Source organism: Dipteris shenzhenensis, chromosome 4 (assembly GCF_047967505.1).
Source record: "Dipteris shenzhenensis isolate YYH24624 ecotype China chromosome 4, Dip_SZ_1.0, whole genome shotgun sequence".
Lineage (NCBI taxonomy): Eukaryota > Viridiplantae > Streptophyta > Polypodiopsida > Gleicheniales > Dipteridaceae > Dipteris > Dipteris shenzhenensis.
This window is the reverse complement of record NC_141599.1, coordinates 37,322,702-37,340,910: the sequence shown is the minus strand read 5'-3', so window position 1 is coordinate 37,340,910 and position 18,209 is coordinate 37,322,702. Positions and strand designations below refer to the sequence as shown.

Sequence of the window (18,209 nt, the reverse complement as noted above, 5' to 3'; positions counted from 1 at the left end):
CCAGAGCAGATTTCTAACAATGAAGCTATGAGACGGTTTGTGTGTAGGCTTAAATAGCCCACATGAGGCACTTTGAGGTGAATGCAAAGCTTTTATGTGTCCATTTTGTGTTAAGTTTTCCATGGCTGAAATCGGCCTTTGCCTCAAATGCCAGTTAAGACATCAACAACCAAATTGTTTGGATGGAGTACATGCAAGCTCAAGATGGCCTAAACTAGGTACTCTAAGCTGAACTGAAAATCTTTTGAGCTGTCATTTTTTGCATGTTGAGTTCATGTCTTAGATGACATTTTGTGTCCAAATAGAGTTTCAAGTAGCATTATGATTTTTGAAGTATACATGGATGGCTTAGGTGCATGCACCCATGCCTAATGTTTAAAAAAAAGATGCTGGATTATTTCGTTCTTATTTGACACGGTGAAAGTTGAATAAGGAAAAAGAACAACATATGATTTTTTATTGATGCTAGAAGACTTGAAAGAAAGAAAGAAAGAAAGAAGAAAGTTTATTAAAGTCTTTGAAAGACCTAACGGTCTTAGAGATATGAAATACTAGATACAACGAGTTGAATAGGTTGAGCCTCTGAGTGGGCATCTGTACCCAAGACAAACACAAACACAAACACCAACACGAAAACATTAGTAAACAAAGTATCGGAGCCTAAGGAGAGGATGGAAACTGTGGTGGTATCGCTCTTTGAGAAACTAAGTCCACCGGGTGATTGAGAATGGAGAAGAGGTTCTTGACAGAGAGAGGCTCTAGTCATTGTTTGTGCTGCAGCGGAATGTAACCCATGACAGAGTGCTGACGTTGTTCAGTTTGCAAGGTCTGATGTGGTCTCCTAGCCATGGCTCTCCGTTGAATGAGTGCCATTGTCACCCCCCTTGGCTATGCCCGTAGTTTGACGAACATGCAAGTAAGATCCCCAAGCCTAATATGTGCATCAACACGCTAACGGTTCTGCCGTGTCTCTTGCTCAGGTCATTGGCTATGTTGTCTCTTGGGGGACTTCTTGTTCGTGCTATCTGATTGCAAAAACTGATTGAGCATGCTTTGGGTGGATACGCTGATCTCGTCTATGTACGCTGAGCAACTAGTCTGTGTCGTATGGCCTAATGAACGAAGGTCATCAAACGTCTCTGATCCGGGTGAACCAAGAAGCTAGAGAGGGGTCTGAATCCATTGTTGAAAAAATAGTTGTGCTGACCTTGGATCTCGTAGTATAAGGGCATCTGGAATCAAAGTGCTTTTGTGACTCAATCTCCTGTAGGTCACATAGGGTACACTATTGACGGAGGCACCTACAAGAATAGAGAAGCGATCTTTTTCTTATTTAGACTATTGGACACACGGAGAATGTTTGATTGGGCCTTGACAGGATATGATTTCATAGAATTGGTTTGTTTGACTTGGATAGGCATTTCGATCTAGCTGTAGTTCTTACCACCGGTTTTTGGTGGGCTATCTCTTGGCACAATTTGCACTCAAATGGCACAATGAGCAAATGAGTACAAACCCAAAACTTGGTCTGTGCTCGCTAACAGCAAACTAAATCTTCATATGTGGAATGTTGATATTTGTTAGCTATGCATAAAGTTCACCTAGTGCCTTCTTGTAGTAGCGATCTATGTAAAGGTATGCATGTAGAGTAAAATGCTTTGATCTTTGTAAAGGTATTCAATCATTGGTCAGTTCTTGTGTCAACCATTGGCATGATTCTGTTGTTGTTGTTGTTTTTTTTTTTGGGGGGGGGGGGTGTGTGGGGAGGGAGTTTGACTCATCTAGGAGAAAACGAATCTGTGAAGCCTTGGAACCATATTGACACTTGTCCTGTAAAACAGGTTCATCATGGAGGTGCTGGTACGACAGCTGCTGGTTTGAGAGCAGCGGTAAGCAATTTTGTTGTATGTGATCTCATTGCTTGCTTTCTGCATTGCATGTTGAAGATATTGCAATAAAAGAAATGAACTGAAAGCTTCTGATGCATTTGGTAGAGCATTTTGACTTCCAACAGAACCTCATTGGTTGTCTCGTCCAAAATTTATCCCTTGAGTTCTTCAACTTGGTCTTGGAGTGTTCTTTTCTCAGGATCACATGATAGTCATTCCATCTACATTGGAACTTGAAAAGATTATGGCAAGGAAATTTGTACTTGTTTCTCCTCATGTGCATATGCTTTTGATTTCTGTTTGGCTCTTAAAAATATTGCTTTGTGTGGACTACAGTTTTTGTTCAAGTGGATGTGTTGAGTAGCGTGTATGTCCATGTACCTATGTTGATATGTAGTGGAAAACCTAATAGTGATTTGGAGCTCATTACCCTCTAAGGAAAGGCTTTGATATCCAACTGTGATTTAGTTGATTGTGGCTCGCAAATCATATATAGATTATGCTGATCATGCCGCTTCCAGGCTTTTACCAGGTTATATTATTGGTATTGCTAAATTTTAGACTCTTGATGGTAATTTGTGTGTGTGTGTGAGAGAGAGAGAGAGAGATGTAGATTATGCTGATCATGCCACTTCCAGGCTTTTACCAGGTTATATTATTGGTATTGCTAAATTTTAGACTCTTGATGGTAATGTGTGTGTGTGTGTGAGAGAGAGAGAGAGATGCATTAACGTTTGTAGGAGGCGTCGTGGGCCTATGAGACAAAGTACAAAACCAAAAGTAACTCATACAAGCCGCTATGGGCTGAAGAAAAGGGCTCACTAAGGCCCTTTCTGAAAGCTAAAGTGCTAAACTAGTGAGCAAAATAGCAAAATAGCAAAATAGTATTAGGTGCTCAGAGCTAACGCTTCAGCGTCAAGAGTGACGTCTCGCGTCTCTGGCGGTCTCCTTGGAGGAGGGCTGAAATAGAACGGACCTTGATCGGGCGTGCTCTGGTCACTCTCCGTGCCGCATGTGGAGTGTGCGCCTCTCATCTAGCAGCATCGTGACGGTGACTCTCGCTGCTAATCCATGATGCTCTCATCTCATCAAGCTCCTCTCCCTCAGCCTCCCCGGGAGCTGACTCAAATGCATAGGAGTCTGTAATACGTGTCTGCGCTCGTCGATATCGGTGACCTGTGGCATTGCCTCTTGCTGCTTTCTGGTCTGTCGCATCAGTATATCTCTGTGTTGTCGCATCAATCATGGTCGGGAAAATGGATCAGCCATGTAAGTAGACCAAATCCATACCCCTCCTGAAAGCCTCGGATCTCATAGTAGATTGGGCAGACACATAGAAAGTGCTCCTTTGTCTCGACCTTCTCCATTGGGCATAGTTTGCAAATCCTCTGCTCTCTGGTTATGCCTGCAGCGCTCCCTGCCTCAATCCTCAGCTGATGTGACGAGACTTACAATTGTTTGATGGCAATCCTCGGTGCATGAGACTCTCCTATCCTCCAGATATTGAGGTCTGTTGACGAGACCATGCGTCGAGACCCTCAGGAAGTGGTCATGGTAGAAGTGGATCTTGGTGGGGAAGGCCAGGTCTCCCCCCCAAGCCCAAGACGTATGAAGCTGGAGGAGGTCCAACCGTATGATACGGTTGACTCATCTCGTCGATCATCTCGGATGGTGCATCCATGTTGTACTGAAAGGGGGGAAGTGTGTCCATCTGAATGCCGTGGCGACCAAACCATGTGGATACCTGTGCGTACCAGTATCAACACTGCTCTCTGCCAGTCGCCCGGAAGACTCCAATGCTAGCCTCGGTAATCTCCATTGGGTAAGGCCCAAACTTTGTGGAGGAATGTCATTGTCTGAAAAATGAAATCAACCTGAAGAGGGATCATGGCAAACTTTGCTTGTATAGCTTACTCGGAATCATCATAGATTCCATAGTCACCTGTAGGCTCTCAAATCTCTTCCACTTTGTCACTGAAATGTCACTCCATAGAAAGGTGCTGCATACATGGCAGTCGGTCTCACCAGGGTGTCAAAAGCAACCCTTCGTTGGACGGTCATGGAAGTGTGCCTGGAAGGACTGCCTTTCTAGTCAGGCCAGAGCACCCCGCCGTCATGTGAGTCGTGCTGTAGTTGCATGGGACATCGTGAAAACTGATCCGGTGAACACTGTCCCAAATATGTGTAAGATTGCACTATCTCTACTGGCTCATCTTGGTACGCATGTCTCCTAAAACCAGCCTGTCCCAAAGCTCGTTGCCCTCTTGTGCCTGGAGGGATTTAACCTGCTCTTTGATGATATTCAGCTACTCATTCAAGGGTGTCTGAAATCCCCTTTCTTGCTGTGCGCATGCTTTCAAGGCTTCATTCTCTGCTTCGAGGATGACAATTTGTCCCTCTAATTCCTCAATGAGTGAGGCATGGTAGCTGGTTTCTTCTTCAATTATGTGAGTCGTATCTGCTTGCAATTGTTTCAACTGAGCTTTCCATCCTGTTTGTATCTCCTCCTTCTGCTTGTTCAAATCCCTCTGCATATGATTCTTTAAGCTAAGCATAGTCTCTTCTACCTTGTTTCCCCAATAATCTTCTGTTGTGATTCAATTTTTGCATCTTCAATTTTTGCATCCTGCATTTTAAGAATGTCTTTAGCTGCAGATATGCAAGCTTTGGCATTTGCATCATCAATTTTCTGTGTGTTTGCAATTTTGCCCCAGTGTCACTATATTTCTGCTGTTTCTCCCCTCTTGTCTTCTTGTCAGGTGAGCTGTCCATCTTCAAATTTTGAACCCCAAGATTGTATTTGCTGCTATGTATGAAAGAACTCTGCAAAAGCTGCAAAATCTGAGAGCATGGTTGTAACATTTTTTAGATTTGCAATGCTCCCAACGTTCGTAGCTAATCTCCTTCCCTTCTTGCTGTTTGCAGGTGCAGAGGTTCTTAAGAGTAGATTGCTTGGGCAATGTGAGCCCAAGTAGAGGGCTATGTATGGGATAGGCCTTCAGGGGGCAGGGCACAGCCCACATGAGCAGAGGTAGGGGGCTATAGGAACCCCACGAGGAGGCTGATGGTTGGCGCAGCTCGCAAAAATAGGTGGGGGTAAAGAACCCCCTGGGTGGTGGAGGCGGGGCTTACACAGCCATGTGTCATGCTTGTAGGCAGGAGGGGAGCCCTCGCGGTGCACCAAATCGGGGTGGGAGGTGCTGGAAGGCGCCACAGTAGAGGGTCCCCGAGAGAAAAGAAAGAAATAAATTTTATTAGAGTCTTCGGAAGACCGATGGGTCTATGAGACTGAAAGAAAACCTGATACAAATCACAGTAAGGGTGGAGCTACTGAAACGAGCATCATCACCCGTGCTGAATCCTAAGTCTGATCATACATAATCAAATACATCTGGGTATGACAATGAAAAGAAAAAAGACTCGAGCGGAGCGGAATCCTCCGTATGTCATGTCGCCCCAGCTTGTGCATAGTTGGTGATGGGATGTTGGCGTCCATCAAGGGGTCCCGTGCGTCTCGGTCTCCTGGAGGAGGCTCGACGTAAGACCAGAGCTACCGTGACTCCCGTGGGGCGTATCCTTGGGTCTAAACAATGACGGGAGGTCCCCCAGAGTGATCTGTGTGTCCCCTCGATGTCTCGTGTGTCGTGTTGCGGTCGTCGGGTCAGGGTCTCTGTCACGTTTGCGGCTAGACACTGGATGATCAATGTCACTTGATGGGAAGAACTTTGTGATCCTGCTCTGAGAAGTGTTTGATGATGTGGCCAAGCCCCGTCGCCCGAGTAAGTACTCTCTGTGTCGGACCCCCTCGTGAATGAATGCCGCAAGACATCTCTGATCTGGGTAGGCGAGGAATCTGGAAAGGAGCCCGGAGCCGTCTCTGAAGAGATAGTGGTAGCGACCTCGGATCTCGTAGTAGAGTGGGCACCTGAAAATAAAATGCTCCTTCAACTCAACCTCCTGACAGTCGCACAATATGCATATGCGATGCTCCTTGGGGATCCCCTCTGCTCTGCCGCTCTCTATGCGGAGGCGGTGTGATGATACCCGAAACTGTCCGATGGAGATCCATAGTGAGTGCGGCATATGAAGCTCAGTGTACCCCGGTGGTGTGATGAATCTTTCCTCCGAAATACGAAGACAGTAATCTCTGTAGAAACTCAGCTTCACTGGGAGCTCCCTCGGCTCCAACCAGGTCCTGAAGGTTTGTAGCTACAAGAGATTCTCTCGAATGACCTGGTTGGTGTGTGGCCCGATCAGGATGGTGGGTGGGAGTACTGGAGGGGCATCTAAACTGTACTGAAAAGGAGGTATCCTATCGATGTGAAACCCTAGTCTCACAAACCATCTGTGAGTCCGTGCATACCAGCGTCACTCGTCTCCCTATGTTGCCAATCTCACGGAGGAATCAAGAGCCAACCATGGCAACCTCTGTGTCCTTGATGTGCAGTCCCCATATGATCTAACCCGGTGTAGATATGTGATGGTCTGAAAGGCTGCATCTAGCTGGAGTGGTGTTGTACTCAAAGTTTATGGCGACCCACCAAGAGTCACACCTGGGTCACGTCATGGTCACCTCAGCAACATGCCAAGTTGTTAGACCTTGGTCATACCTAGTCGCAGCGTGTTCACATATGTTCACATCTTGGTGACATGGAACAGACTTGGACATGACTTGACATGGACATGACTTGGACATGACATGGAACAGACTTGGACATGACTTGACATGGACATGACTTGGACATGACTTGACCTGGACATGACTTGGATATGACGGAAGCAATACATGACTGAAGAGTGCCAAACCTCAACCTCGACTCACCATGGTCAAAGTCAATCAGAGGGAAGTACTGGCGCAATGGTACACGGGATACACCTGTTGGTGCACATGGGAAGCAGTCCAACAGTTAAGGGGCATAGGTGGTGCACCAACCCTCTCAACCAACTAGTGTCATGAGCGTAGGAGAACACATGGAGCATGGGATTCACTGACCCAGGACAGGCTGGAGTGTTGCGGAAGCCATCAAGGACAGAGCGGCCCACAAACGGTGGAATGGCTAAGGATGGCTAAGGGTGCAAGAAGACATCCAATAGGAAGGAGGAGAGGAGATTGGTAGCGGGGGGTGGAGCAGAGGAGGAGAAGGTGAAGAGGGGGAAAGGGAAAAGGGAGAGGGACATTCTGGCAGGGGCGAGAGGCGTGAGTGAAGGAGAGGCTAGAGTCAAGAGCTCGCCTCGTGTGTATCTTCTGGGGGTGTATCAGTCATCTTGCTTTCTAATGAGTTATGCTACTCCCCATCTCTGCTCGCTACTCTAAAATCTCTTTCCGTTGTGTTCTCCTCCCCTCCTCCTCCCTTCACCTGGTACAACGGACCTGTGTCATGTGGTTGAAGTTCTTTGCTGTTCATGTCGAGGGTTGGCTTTCATGATGTTGTTCCGCTTTGGTCTTCTTCTTGCTCACATCACTTCAGCACTTGTACCGCTTGCACATAGTTGACACCATCGACAAGCACTTGCCTACGTACCATCAGTGACACTTATGGCACGTCTTACTCGCTTCTCGCACCAGTGGCCCTAGGCCTCCGGTAATACTTCCAGAAGTGTTAGGAAAACCCCCCCCCCGGACAGTTTATGGCGATCACGGTGGGACACTGTTGGTGTTGATTAGCACGAGTGAAGTGGTGATCTAGGGTCCTAGAGAGAGGTCTTATGCCGAGTAGTTCTGAAACATTTGAAGGAGCTAGTGAGAGAACTAGGAGATACTTGAGGAGAGTAGAGAAAAGACTTTCGGCAGACCAAACTAGGTACAAGAAGCATTACGTGCGACGTAAGTTTGCGAAGTCCTCAACCCTGGGATCTGCATCTCTTGGAGTCTCCTAATCATGCGGGCTCGTGGGACTATGTCAAAGGCCTTCCGAAAGTTGACAAAGCATGTGTAGACTTTTTGGGATCTCGATCTCTCTTGGTCCTTAAAGTGAATATATGGTCAAGATGGGAATGCTGCCTTTGGAAATCAGCCTGTCCCTAAGCCTGCTGCCCATGTGTCTTAGTGTGATAGCTGATCTCTCTCTCTAGTACCGACCCATAGATCTTGGCCAGTGTGGTCAATCATGAGGGTACGGTAGTTCCCCGTGTCCATGGGGTCCTCTTCTTTGTGTATTGGCACAATGGTGTGGTACTCCAAGTAGGGGGGAAGCTGTGGCATACGGCATGGTTGAACATCTGTGCCAAGATTGGAGCCAAAACCTCTTGCCCATGTAAAGTGCTCAGTCCGTAGCCCCTCATGGTCTTGGGCTCTCCGGTTGTGGAGACCGTATGGTGCAGCTTGCAAATTCTGTGCCGTGAATAGGATGGATGTAGTGGGCCTGGACAGAGACGACATATTGGGTGGTAGCTGGATCGGGATGTCATAGAGTGATGTCACGTACGTGTCCCCACCCAATAGTCGGATTCCCTCCTTGAAAAGGAACGATTATTTCATCATCCTATGTACGAGGAAAGCTTCTCTCTTACGGTGTGTCAAGCGCCGTGATATCCGTTGTGCCTCAGCATTGTATGGTGTCCCAAACGTGTGAGGTGAGATCTCATCTCGCGGCACTCATCATCAATCCATGGGGTCAGGAGCATCTTCCCAGTTGGGGCCATGCTATGAATCAAGTCGTAGGGAAAGATCTAGCGGCGGAGTCCTAAACTACTGATACCAGAGTGTTTGAGACATGCTGCACTGTACTCGTACCCCTCCCATGTGGAAAACATGTGAGCCCTCTGGATAATGGCTATCTGTTATGTGATTAAATCATGCAGTGCTCCCATCTATTATATGATTAAATCATGCAGTGTTCCCATCTCTAGTAAGTGTTGGCCATATCCTATGACCTGTGGTGCATCCTCCGAGTGCCTTGGTATCCCAAGTTTCGCTGGATTCTCTTAGGGGGTTAGCTCCAAAGTCAAGCAGCCCAACATGTCTACTCCCCGTATGAGCATTGAATTCACCTAGGAGGAGAATCCCCCCCTGCCTGAAGATAAGGGGAAGAGAAAGGGGGTGGGGTGTGGGATAGTGATGGATATGGAGGTAAGGGAGGGTGGAGAGAATGATGGAGGTGGAGAATGATGATTTTGAGGCCTCCATTAACTTTTTTCAGTCCCTCCCTCATAGGAGAGAAACTCTTGGAGCAGAGAGAGAGAGAGAGAGAGAGAAAGAAAGAAAGAAAGAAAGTGTATTATTGTCCACTAGAGGCCAAAATGGGCCCATGGGACATCAAGAACTCTGCATACAAGATAGCACAAAATCAACGTGCCCCAAAGAAGAGGCATCGTCGAATATCATCTAAGTGCTACGCAATATAATGCAAGTGAAAGTACATAATGTCAAATCTGAGCCTAAATACAGAGTAAACTAGATGCAAGGAAACCGCCCCCGGGTGCAAAATGGGGGGGATGAGCACAATATGCCAATGCAAAGATACAAGTCCAGGTGTCACGGAGTCTGAGAACCAAAATAATACTGGAAATCCTGTCCATCGACTCTGCCTCCTGCTATGAGAGTACAAATCTGGGCAAAGGTGAGGTGAGCGGCTGGTGGGGCGAGATCTCCATGAGTAAGTCTCCTCCGAAATGCTGCCATCATCCTGGATCGTCTGGAGATGAAGCGGCGAGTACGTCCCCTATGTAACAAGATCCTGCGGCATCTACAAACCATCTCATATGTACATCCACATGGTGGAGGCATGTGTCCTGTGTGGCTCTGCCGTCCTCGTGCTCCTCTTGGTCTCTGTCCTCTGGTATGGCGTGTGCCTGAGCTCTATGAGGCAGAGAGAGAGAGAGAGAGGGATATGATTCTATGAAAGTCCACGTGAGACCCTTCAAGATCTAGGGCACTATCAAATGATAGTGATTCCCTTACATTCAATGAAAGAAAAATATTACAAACCTTGCTATGTAGCGAGTACTTGTTGGGCTAGCTTGTGTGCTAGACCTAGTACTTGGTTGTGGCGTTCCAAGGGCTCTTTCAATTAGCTTCCTAACTTTTGGGCTGGCTGATCCAGCAGATTTTTCAAATTGTTTTTATAGTCCTCATACCCTTTCCACGCACACACACGCACACATGTGCACACGCACGTGCGCATAGAGAGAGAGAGAGAGAGAGAGAGAGAGAGATGTGTTAATGTCTGTGGAAGGCCTCGCAGGCCTATGCGGCTCACAAACTTATTTTCATGTGTTTGTGATGATGAAATGCCCCATGATAGCTATCTTGTTTACCACCTAAGGGCTTTACGTGTAGTTCATATGTGATGGTGGATGTGAACATTGGCAATCAAGTGCAAGTGACTAGTTGAAAAACTTGAATTGCTACCGATGATGTGATAGGGCAATCCTAAATGTGTGTGGCACACTTTAGTATCTTTACTTACCTCCTAGTGAGATCTCCAGCTTTTAGGGGTAATGTTGGTAATGTTTGTTGAATAAGATGTGTTCTATGCATCATGAAAACCCAATAGAAGAATGATTTGTCTTGGTGTGCAAGCTTCTAAAACCGAGCATAACTTGAAATGGAGTCAAATATACCACCCACGGGCCATAACTATAGCAAGGCTTGCAGGTATAGAACATGATAAGGCATGCTTCTCAACTTAGGGATGGCACTTCAGTAATCACTTGTGGAATTGCATTTCAGTAGGCCAAGTTAAAAGGAGCATCAATATGCAGGTTATGTTGTCTTGTTTAAGAATGCTTCTACATTTTCACATGCTGCGATAATTCCTTGCACCTAGTAGGCCCCTTTATTTTCTTAGGATATACAGGTTTTTTGATTTTGTTTTCTTGAGAGGGACGAGGAGGAATGATTTTGAGAGGCTAATATTGTTTTCTATTTCTAGTTAGCTACAGCCTCCCCTCCCCCAAGTCTCTAACAAGCTTGAGTGTTGCTGCATTCCAAATATTGTGAATAATCTTTAACTTCATGTGATACAGTGTCCCACAACCATCGTCCCCTTCTTCGGGGACCAACCTTTTTGGGGTGATCGAGTGCATGCAAAAGGTGTGGGTCCAGCTCCAATCCCGGTGGAGCAATTTTCATTGGATAAGCTTGTGCATGCAATTCAATACATGATTGACCCCGAGGTAGGATTTTCAGTCCATTTATCAGGCTCTGTTAACTATCGATTCTCCTCTATTCTCATCTTTCTTTCTTTCTATGGAAATTTAAAGGTTGCTATGCTTAAAGATGTGTTGTGGAGTAAGCAAGATGTGCTGATACTTGTAATAGTCTATGAGTTATTGGCAAGTTAGTTGTAAGCAAGATGTGCTGATACTTGTATTAGTCTATGAGTTATTTGCAAGTTGGGAACTGTCAACTTCAAAAATTGCTCAATACGTCTTTATGTGTGCAATGGGCCTTGGGGGGGTGATGGGGTTAGATGGGTGTGTTTATGTAGGTATGGGGTGATTGGGTGTGTGATTGCGAAGGGAGCTAGGGCTTTGTCTTATTAAAACACCTCCCGTGAGGAGGTGTTTCAGAAAGGTGTGAGTGGGTGAGGAGCGATGGAGCCCTCCTTCTCTCCCTCCCTGTCTCCGTCCGTACCATCGCCGTCCGTACCATCCTCGTCTGTACCATCGTCGTCCGTACAATCCCAGACCTTGCTGGTTCCTCTGTCGTCCGTACAGCTACCGTCAGTTGTACGGTTTTCCGTACTGTTGACGTGCAGGCTGCTGCCTTCCGTACCACCGCCTGTACAATCTCCTGCGCAGTCTCTCGTACTCTTCCCGTGACCTCTGGACCCCCCCGTACAACCCTCCATTCCTGCTGTACGGACTTTCGTACAGGCTGTACGATCGACCGTACAGTCTGTACGGCAGACAGTACAACCTATACAATCCCCTGCGCAGCCCCCTCTCTCTTTTGTTTTCTCGGCCTCGGCACCTCCTTCTGCCTTTGCTCCTACTCGTGTGTTCCTTCGGCGAAAGCATGGTGGTCTGCCTGCCTCCCCTTTCATCAAATCGGCAAAGCTGGATAATTCTGATGGCCCTTCTTCTCTCCAGGTGGATCTTCTTCGCCAATTGTGCTCTGCCTCTGTTACAGAAGTTCCTTCATTGAGTTTCCCACTTGTTTGTTCCTTGGATTCTGGCCTTTTGGTCTCTGGTCTTCGACAGGCTCAGCAATTTGGAGTCTGCCTATACTTCATGGGCAGGGTTTTATCTTTAGCTCAGCTCCGTCATTGGGCTGATGTTGCAGTGGGTCTGGATTGTATTTCTTCCTTTGTCTTTCTAGGCAAAGGATTTTACTATGCCCAATGCACTTCGACTGAGGTGGTAGAGTGCCTTGTCAATGATGCTGGCGTTCCTGGAGCAGGTTTCTTCGCCTATGTTATGCCCTGGGATCCACTTTTCGATCCTTCTGCGACACTTTTGACTCACTGTCCGGTTTGGATAACTCTCAAAGCGTTGCCTGTGCCTCTTTTTCAACATCTTCCAACTCTTGCAGCTTTTTTGGGAAGGCCTCTCCATATTCCGAGACAGGAGTTCTTGCAAGCCTTCCGTGATGTTCGTCTTTGCATCTTGTGGGATATGACGCAGCCCATGCCATCTACTTTGGATCTTGATTTGGGATTTGCTCATCCGATGCGTATCAAGCTCCATTTTGCATCTTTCCCCATTGGATGTTATCGGTGCCGACAGGTTGGTCATTTTGCACGTGCCTGCCCTTCTATATCCAAGCCCATACCACGTGCTCCTTCTTCAACTATCAAGGTTACTCGACCTTCTCCTCCGGTTTCTGCTATGGCTTCTTTGGCGAAGCCCTCTATTGCTTCGAAGCACTACTGGAGGAAGGTTGATAAATCACAGGCAAATCTTCCTCTTGCTGAAGAAGCTCAGGATTGCACCCTGTTGAGCACCATTAGTTTTCTTCTACTCAGGATATGGATGTACCCCTTGCAGAGGGCAATTTACAGGATGACATGCATGCTCTCTCTCAGGATACTGCCCCTGCTCTTACTCAGATTGATCCTCCGAATGAAGCTCAAATGCTGAACCCTGCTTCATCAGATGCAGCTTTTTCATCGGAAGATACGGATGTTGATTTAGCTTCTCTGCCTTTGATGCCTGTGTCAGAGTCTTCTTCTGTCAGGGATGCAGAAGTACCTTTTTTACTGGAATCTTTTCATCCCATGTTACAACAGGTTTTTGACCCTGTGATTCAAAAATTTCGGGTACCAGCCTATATCAAGAAGAATCACAAGGGCAAAAAACAGCTTGTTTTTATTGATGGTGTGGTTTCATCACTGCATCAGTTTTTACACTAGAACAATTTGAAGCTGGAGGATGCTGTGTTTGACTCTCCTCCAGCTTGATATGTAACTTTTTACTTGGCTACCTCATGACTTTTGCTCTGAGGTTTTACTTGTAAAAACTTTTTTCTTGTACTTGTTGGTGGGTTTTTACCTCTTTTGAGGTTTCCCACACAGAAATATAAAGATTTCACTTTTTAAAAAAAAGTGTGTGTGTATTTTTTACTTTTGTCTTTTTCCGTCATTCCTTGCAACAATCGCTCTTCGATTGTTAGCAAACTCACTGCATAGATTAGGATGTATATTTGTCCTAAATGAACATCTTTGCTTGATGTACTATTTCCGCTTACCAGTTTTTTTCTGGCTAGCTACATTGTAATATAAAGCAATCAAAGATTTCACCCCAAAAAAGAAAAAGACAAAGGTGTGTGCGCGCGGGCCTGCGCGTGTGTGTGTCTTTTTTTTTTTTGGGGGGGGGGGGGGGGGTTGCTAAGGTTATGTAACTTTGTTGCACTATATTTAGTTTTCCATGTAGCTTTTGAAAAGGTGTTAATACACCTTGTCAATGTGCGCATGCTTGGCTGTGTTACTTATTTAAAAGTATCGAGGAAGGTAGAGTCTATGACAAGCAAGTCACAAGTAGGTGTCTACCACAAGCTATATAAAAAGGGACATTGAGAAATGAAGCAATTGTACCGGGCACCATACTTGTGAGTTGAAGAAAGTTGTGTATTTTGTCTGTGTCGGTTACATGATGGCAGTTAGGTAGCCTAAAAGGCGTAGCTAGGCTATGGTGTCATAAAATTCTTTATTGGTCCAAGGTCTCTTATCACATTGGAAATCGATAGTTTTGAATTTAGTTGCTTCAAAACTAAGAGAAGTTCCTTTGGTTCCCACCATTGATAGTTGTAGCACGCTCTCTTCAGATGATGAGATATCCTTGCGTAAATTCTAGCAAAACTTTGGGATTTCTTATGTAGAGAAATACTCAAATAATTGTCTTTAGCTGTAAAAAGTTTTATTTGCTATCTCTACTAGGACAGGTTGACACTACAGCAAAGAGGTATGCTAGTTGTTCTATACCTCTTTTGAAACATCAAAACTTTTGCAAGTCTTTGCAACCCAAGTCTTCCTTTTCTTTAAATTTTCATAAAAATCCTAAGAAACCTAGATTCATTGTAGGGGCTTGTAAGACTTCTCTTAATGGTTTGAATTATTGCTTCAAGGCCATATTACCAATTGTCCATGAAACTATGGAGAAATTGATTAAGAGAGGCTGATGTTCGAGTAGATTTAAGTTGGATTTTGTAAGGCTTCTCTAAGTGAAATGAGTTATTGCTTCAAGGACATATTACCAATTGTCCATGAAACTATGGAAAAACTTATTAAGAGAGACTGATGTTAGAGTAGATTTAAGTTGGATTTGATGATTCAGTGGGGGTTATACCAGTCTTAAAGTTTTGAAGTACTCCATTTTTTTTTGAAACATTTGAATTAACTACACTCTATACTAATTTAGATTTGGAAGATTTGAAATCACGAATAGGAAAGATTGTTTCACAAGTTTTCAGTTATAGATATAAAAAAGATAGATGCAAGGTTTTAAAAGTTGAAAAACCAGCCTCGCATTTTGATTTTTGTTGGATGAAATCTTAAAAGAAAGACCTTGATTTGGAAAAGAAAAGGTGCACAAATGTTGTAGATGCTGAAGATGTCCTATATTGGTTCAACTTCTTCTAGATAAATTTTTCATAACTCTAGGAGACTCTTTATTTCAACAAAGCATTGGTACTCTGATGGGCACTATTTGTGTTGTTTCCTTAGCAAACTTCTACCTTTTAACTTATGAATTTGAGTTTATGCAACGATTGATCTCTTGTGAGACTTGACCAATCGTTCTTAATAAACTTCAGGTTAGGAGATTCATAGATGACTGAACATTCCAAACTTAAGGATTTTATGTACTGGTAAAGGAATTTATCTCAAGAGTCCAGAGTTTTTTGAACTTAATTGTACAGCTAGTGGAAGCTATTGTGGTTTCTTGGATCTTAGCATTACTCAATCTTCTTTAGGTTTAGAAGTCGATGTTTATGATAAACCACACAACTTGAGTATTCTATCTTGAATATGATACGAATGCCTCACATTGATGTTTGCACGAGTGATTACTTCCCAATTCTATAGGTTCTCTCGTCTTTGCACAAGTAAGAGTGCATTAATTCATAATTTAAGCCTACTTCTTAGGCAGGGCTTTTATACAAGAAAAGTAATGAAGAAACTCCGATCTGTCGTAATTTATAGTTATTATATCTTTAGAATTTCGGCTTTGGATATGTTTAGAATCCTTGAACGTACAATCAAAATGCATAGTGGGGATCTTCAAAGCCCATTTCCCTCTTAGCTCTTAGGTAGGTTCTGTTTTTGGAGTTCATCTACTCGTAGGTACTTGTTTAATTTAAATTTCCTTGTCTAAAACCTAATTTAAAAATAATGATAACGATTTTCCTTGTTTGCATTGGTGTTTCATTTGTTTTCTTATATGTACATAATCTTTAGCATTAGTTGTTGTTCTTGTTCTTGTCCCCTGAAACTTATTAGGGTTTGTGTTGTGGTGGGAATTTTACCTAATTTAATTCTCTCTCTCTCTCTCTCTCTCTCTCTCTCTCTCTCTCTCTCTCTCTCTCTCCCCCCCCCCGCCCAATTTCTGCTCTAGTCGCTCCCTTTCACCGTTCAACTTGCCGCACAGTTCCAGCTCTATAGCGCCAGTTCACAACTCAGCTTCAGCTTGTCGTCATAGAGTGCCAGTTCACTGCCCAGTACCTCCAACATCAGTTCACCACCCAGCAACTCCTGCTCCAGCCCGTCAATTAGTAATTGGTCTGTGTCATATAGCCTCGTGAGTGAAGATCGCTAGCCGTCTTTATTTTGGATGGACCAAGATTATGGAGAGCGGTCTTAGTCCATCTCTGAAAAGATAGTGGTGGTGGCCTCAGATCTCATAGTACACAGGACATGTGAAAGCAGCAAAGTGATCCTCTGACTCAACCTCCTGTAGCTTGCATAGAGTGCAGATGTGGCCCTCTCTAGATATGCCGTCAGTCTGTCCAGTCTAAATACATAATCGGCGGGAAGAAACACGGAACTTCCTAATCGAGATTCTTAGGAAGTGGATCCATTTGTAGCCTGGCAGGTCGATGAAGACATCCTCTAATATCTGTAGGCAGTGCTCTCTGGTAGAAGCTGAGCTTAGGAAGATTGCTAGGCGCTAGCCAGGTCATATGTGTGTAGCTGTATGAGATCCTCGTGAATGACCTGGTTAGCCTCGTGATAAGGGAGCAGGATAGAGGGAGTTTTGAGGCCTGCTTAAGAGATTTTAAAATGGTGCAAATATTATGGGACAGTGACATTAGTTGCATTAAGATCTACCATCCAAAACCAACATGATTATAAGAGCACACACCAGATTGGTGATTAGACCATACCCTCCTGTTATAGAGCAACTAGCCAAATCCCACCATGTGAGCCTTGGAGTTAATGTGGCAACTAGATGTGTTTCCTATTCAGCTCCGATGGTCTTCCATAGTATGCACGACTAAGAGTCAGCCAAAGCATGCATCTAATGGATTGCATGAAGGTTGAGCTCTTTTACAAAGTGGAAATGTCCTTCCAACTATCCTTTCTCTGCAGGTGGGGGGGGGGGGCGGGGGGGGGGGGGAGAGAGAGAGAAAGAGAGAGAGAGAGAGAGAGAGAGAGATTTCATGAGGAATAAGCAGGATTGTGAAAACGCTTGTTTTGTGTGCATTACCTGTTATCCATAACGTACTCAGGTGAAAAAGAGGGCTGTTGATTTAGCGGAAGCTATGAAAGGCGAAGATGGGGTAGCAGGCGCTGTAAAAGCCTTCCATAAACATTTACCTAAAGAGATGCCAAAAACTTCGCCCTCGCCCTCCTTAACTTCAAGGTCATTGTACAGACGCATAAGGAATGCCAAAATGTGGCCCTGCTCTGGTTCTGGACTGGATTGAAGGCCTTTGCATGGAAATGAATTGTGCATAGGCCAAGTTGTGCACGTTCTCAGCACCTGTACATGCTTATGCATCATTTGTGTCTTTCCACATAAATTATATAGAGTCAGTAGGCATTATTTTTCGATGTCCAATTTATATTTCCTTGAGATAAAATCTATCAGGTCTTAAGAGTGGTGCTCTCCCTTTTCGCCCTTTTTCTCCTTAGTCTTGAAATGCAGTAAATATTTTTGACAGCAACCTCCCAGAACATATGCCTTTTATCAGCATTTGACAAGGTAGGCCAGCATGAAGGCTCACTTTGTCTTTCCCTAGCATAGAAGTTTAGCAGATTGTTCAGAAGTAGGTTTGGAGCAGCGTTATGTTTCATGTAGCTGAAGCGAGTAGATGCAGTTGGCAGCCTGCTGTAAACCGTTTATGGTTGCGTTGACATCATGGTCCAGAATGATAGTCACACATTTGAGATAATGGTAGCCCACTTTCAAATTTTCTGACTCGATTGTTGTTTTTAATAACTTATGAATTTGCCTTATCTCTTGAAGGCAAAGCCACCAATTCTTTTAAGTTTGCCCACCCTTGTATTGACTGGTGAAATTGGATCCTTCAACAGCTGGGATGTGCTTGCCTGCTGTCCTCTGATTCCATGAGCATGCAAACCTTAATGAACTGAGGCCCATCACCAAAAGGTGGGATTTTCTCTGGTTTCTTAATCTGCATCTCATTCTTATATACATCCTTAACGAGTTACTTCCTACATTAGATTTTCTAGGGCCAACTGGCACTAGAACACTCTGCATTTATTCATAAACGTGAGAAGCTAAAAAGGCTACAAGCTATGAAAACTAATAACAGAAACATAAGTAATTATAGTTAATGTTTTCTTTTCTTTCAAAAATAAAAATTGGTAGAAATAGAAATCGTTGACTTGTACACCCTTTACATTTGATTTTTTCCTGGAAATCCTGAGTTGCTTTCAAACAATGCCACTTTTTTCATACGCACTCCTGCACTGA

At 44.6% G+C, this 18,209-nt stretch overlaps 1 protein-coding gene across 1 annotated transcript in view; it reads left to right on the top strand.

Moving 5' to 3' along the window:
- Positions 1–17,761, top strand: part of LOC147902800 (sterol 3-beta-glucosyltransferase UGT80A2-like) — an 83,510-nt gene extending 65,749 nt beyond the window's left edge. Inside the window, exons 12-14 of the mRNA XM_087373814.1 lie at positions 1,842–1,889; positions 10,857–11,006; positions 16,999–17,761. Of these exons, the coding sequence (XP_087229940.1) occupies positions 1,842–1,889; positions 10,857–11,006; positions 16,999–17,196 (396 nt within the window). The 3' untranslated portion in view covers positions 17,197–17,761. The remainder of the gene's footprint in view (positions 1–1,841; positions 1,890–10,856; positions 11,007–16,998) is intronic.
- Positions 17,762–18,209: the final 448 nt, after the last annotated feature.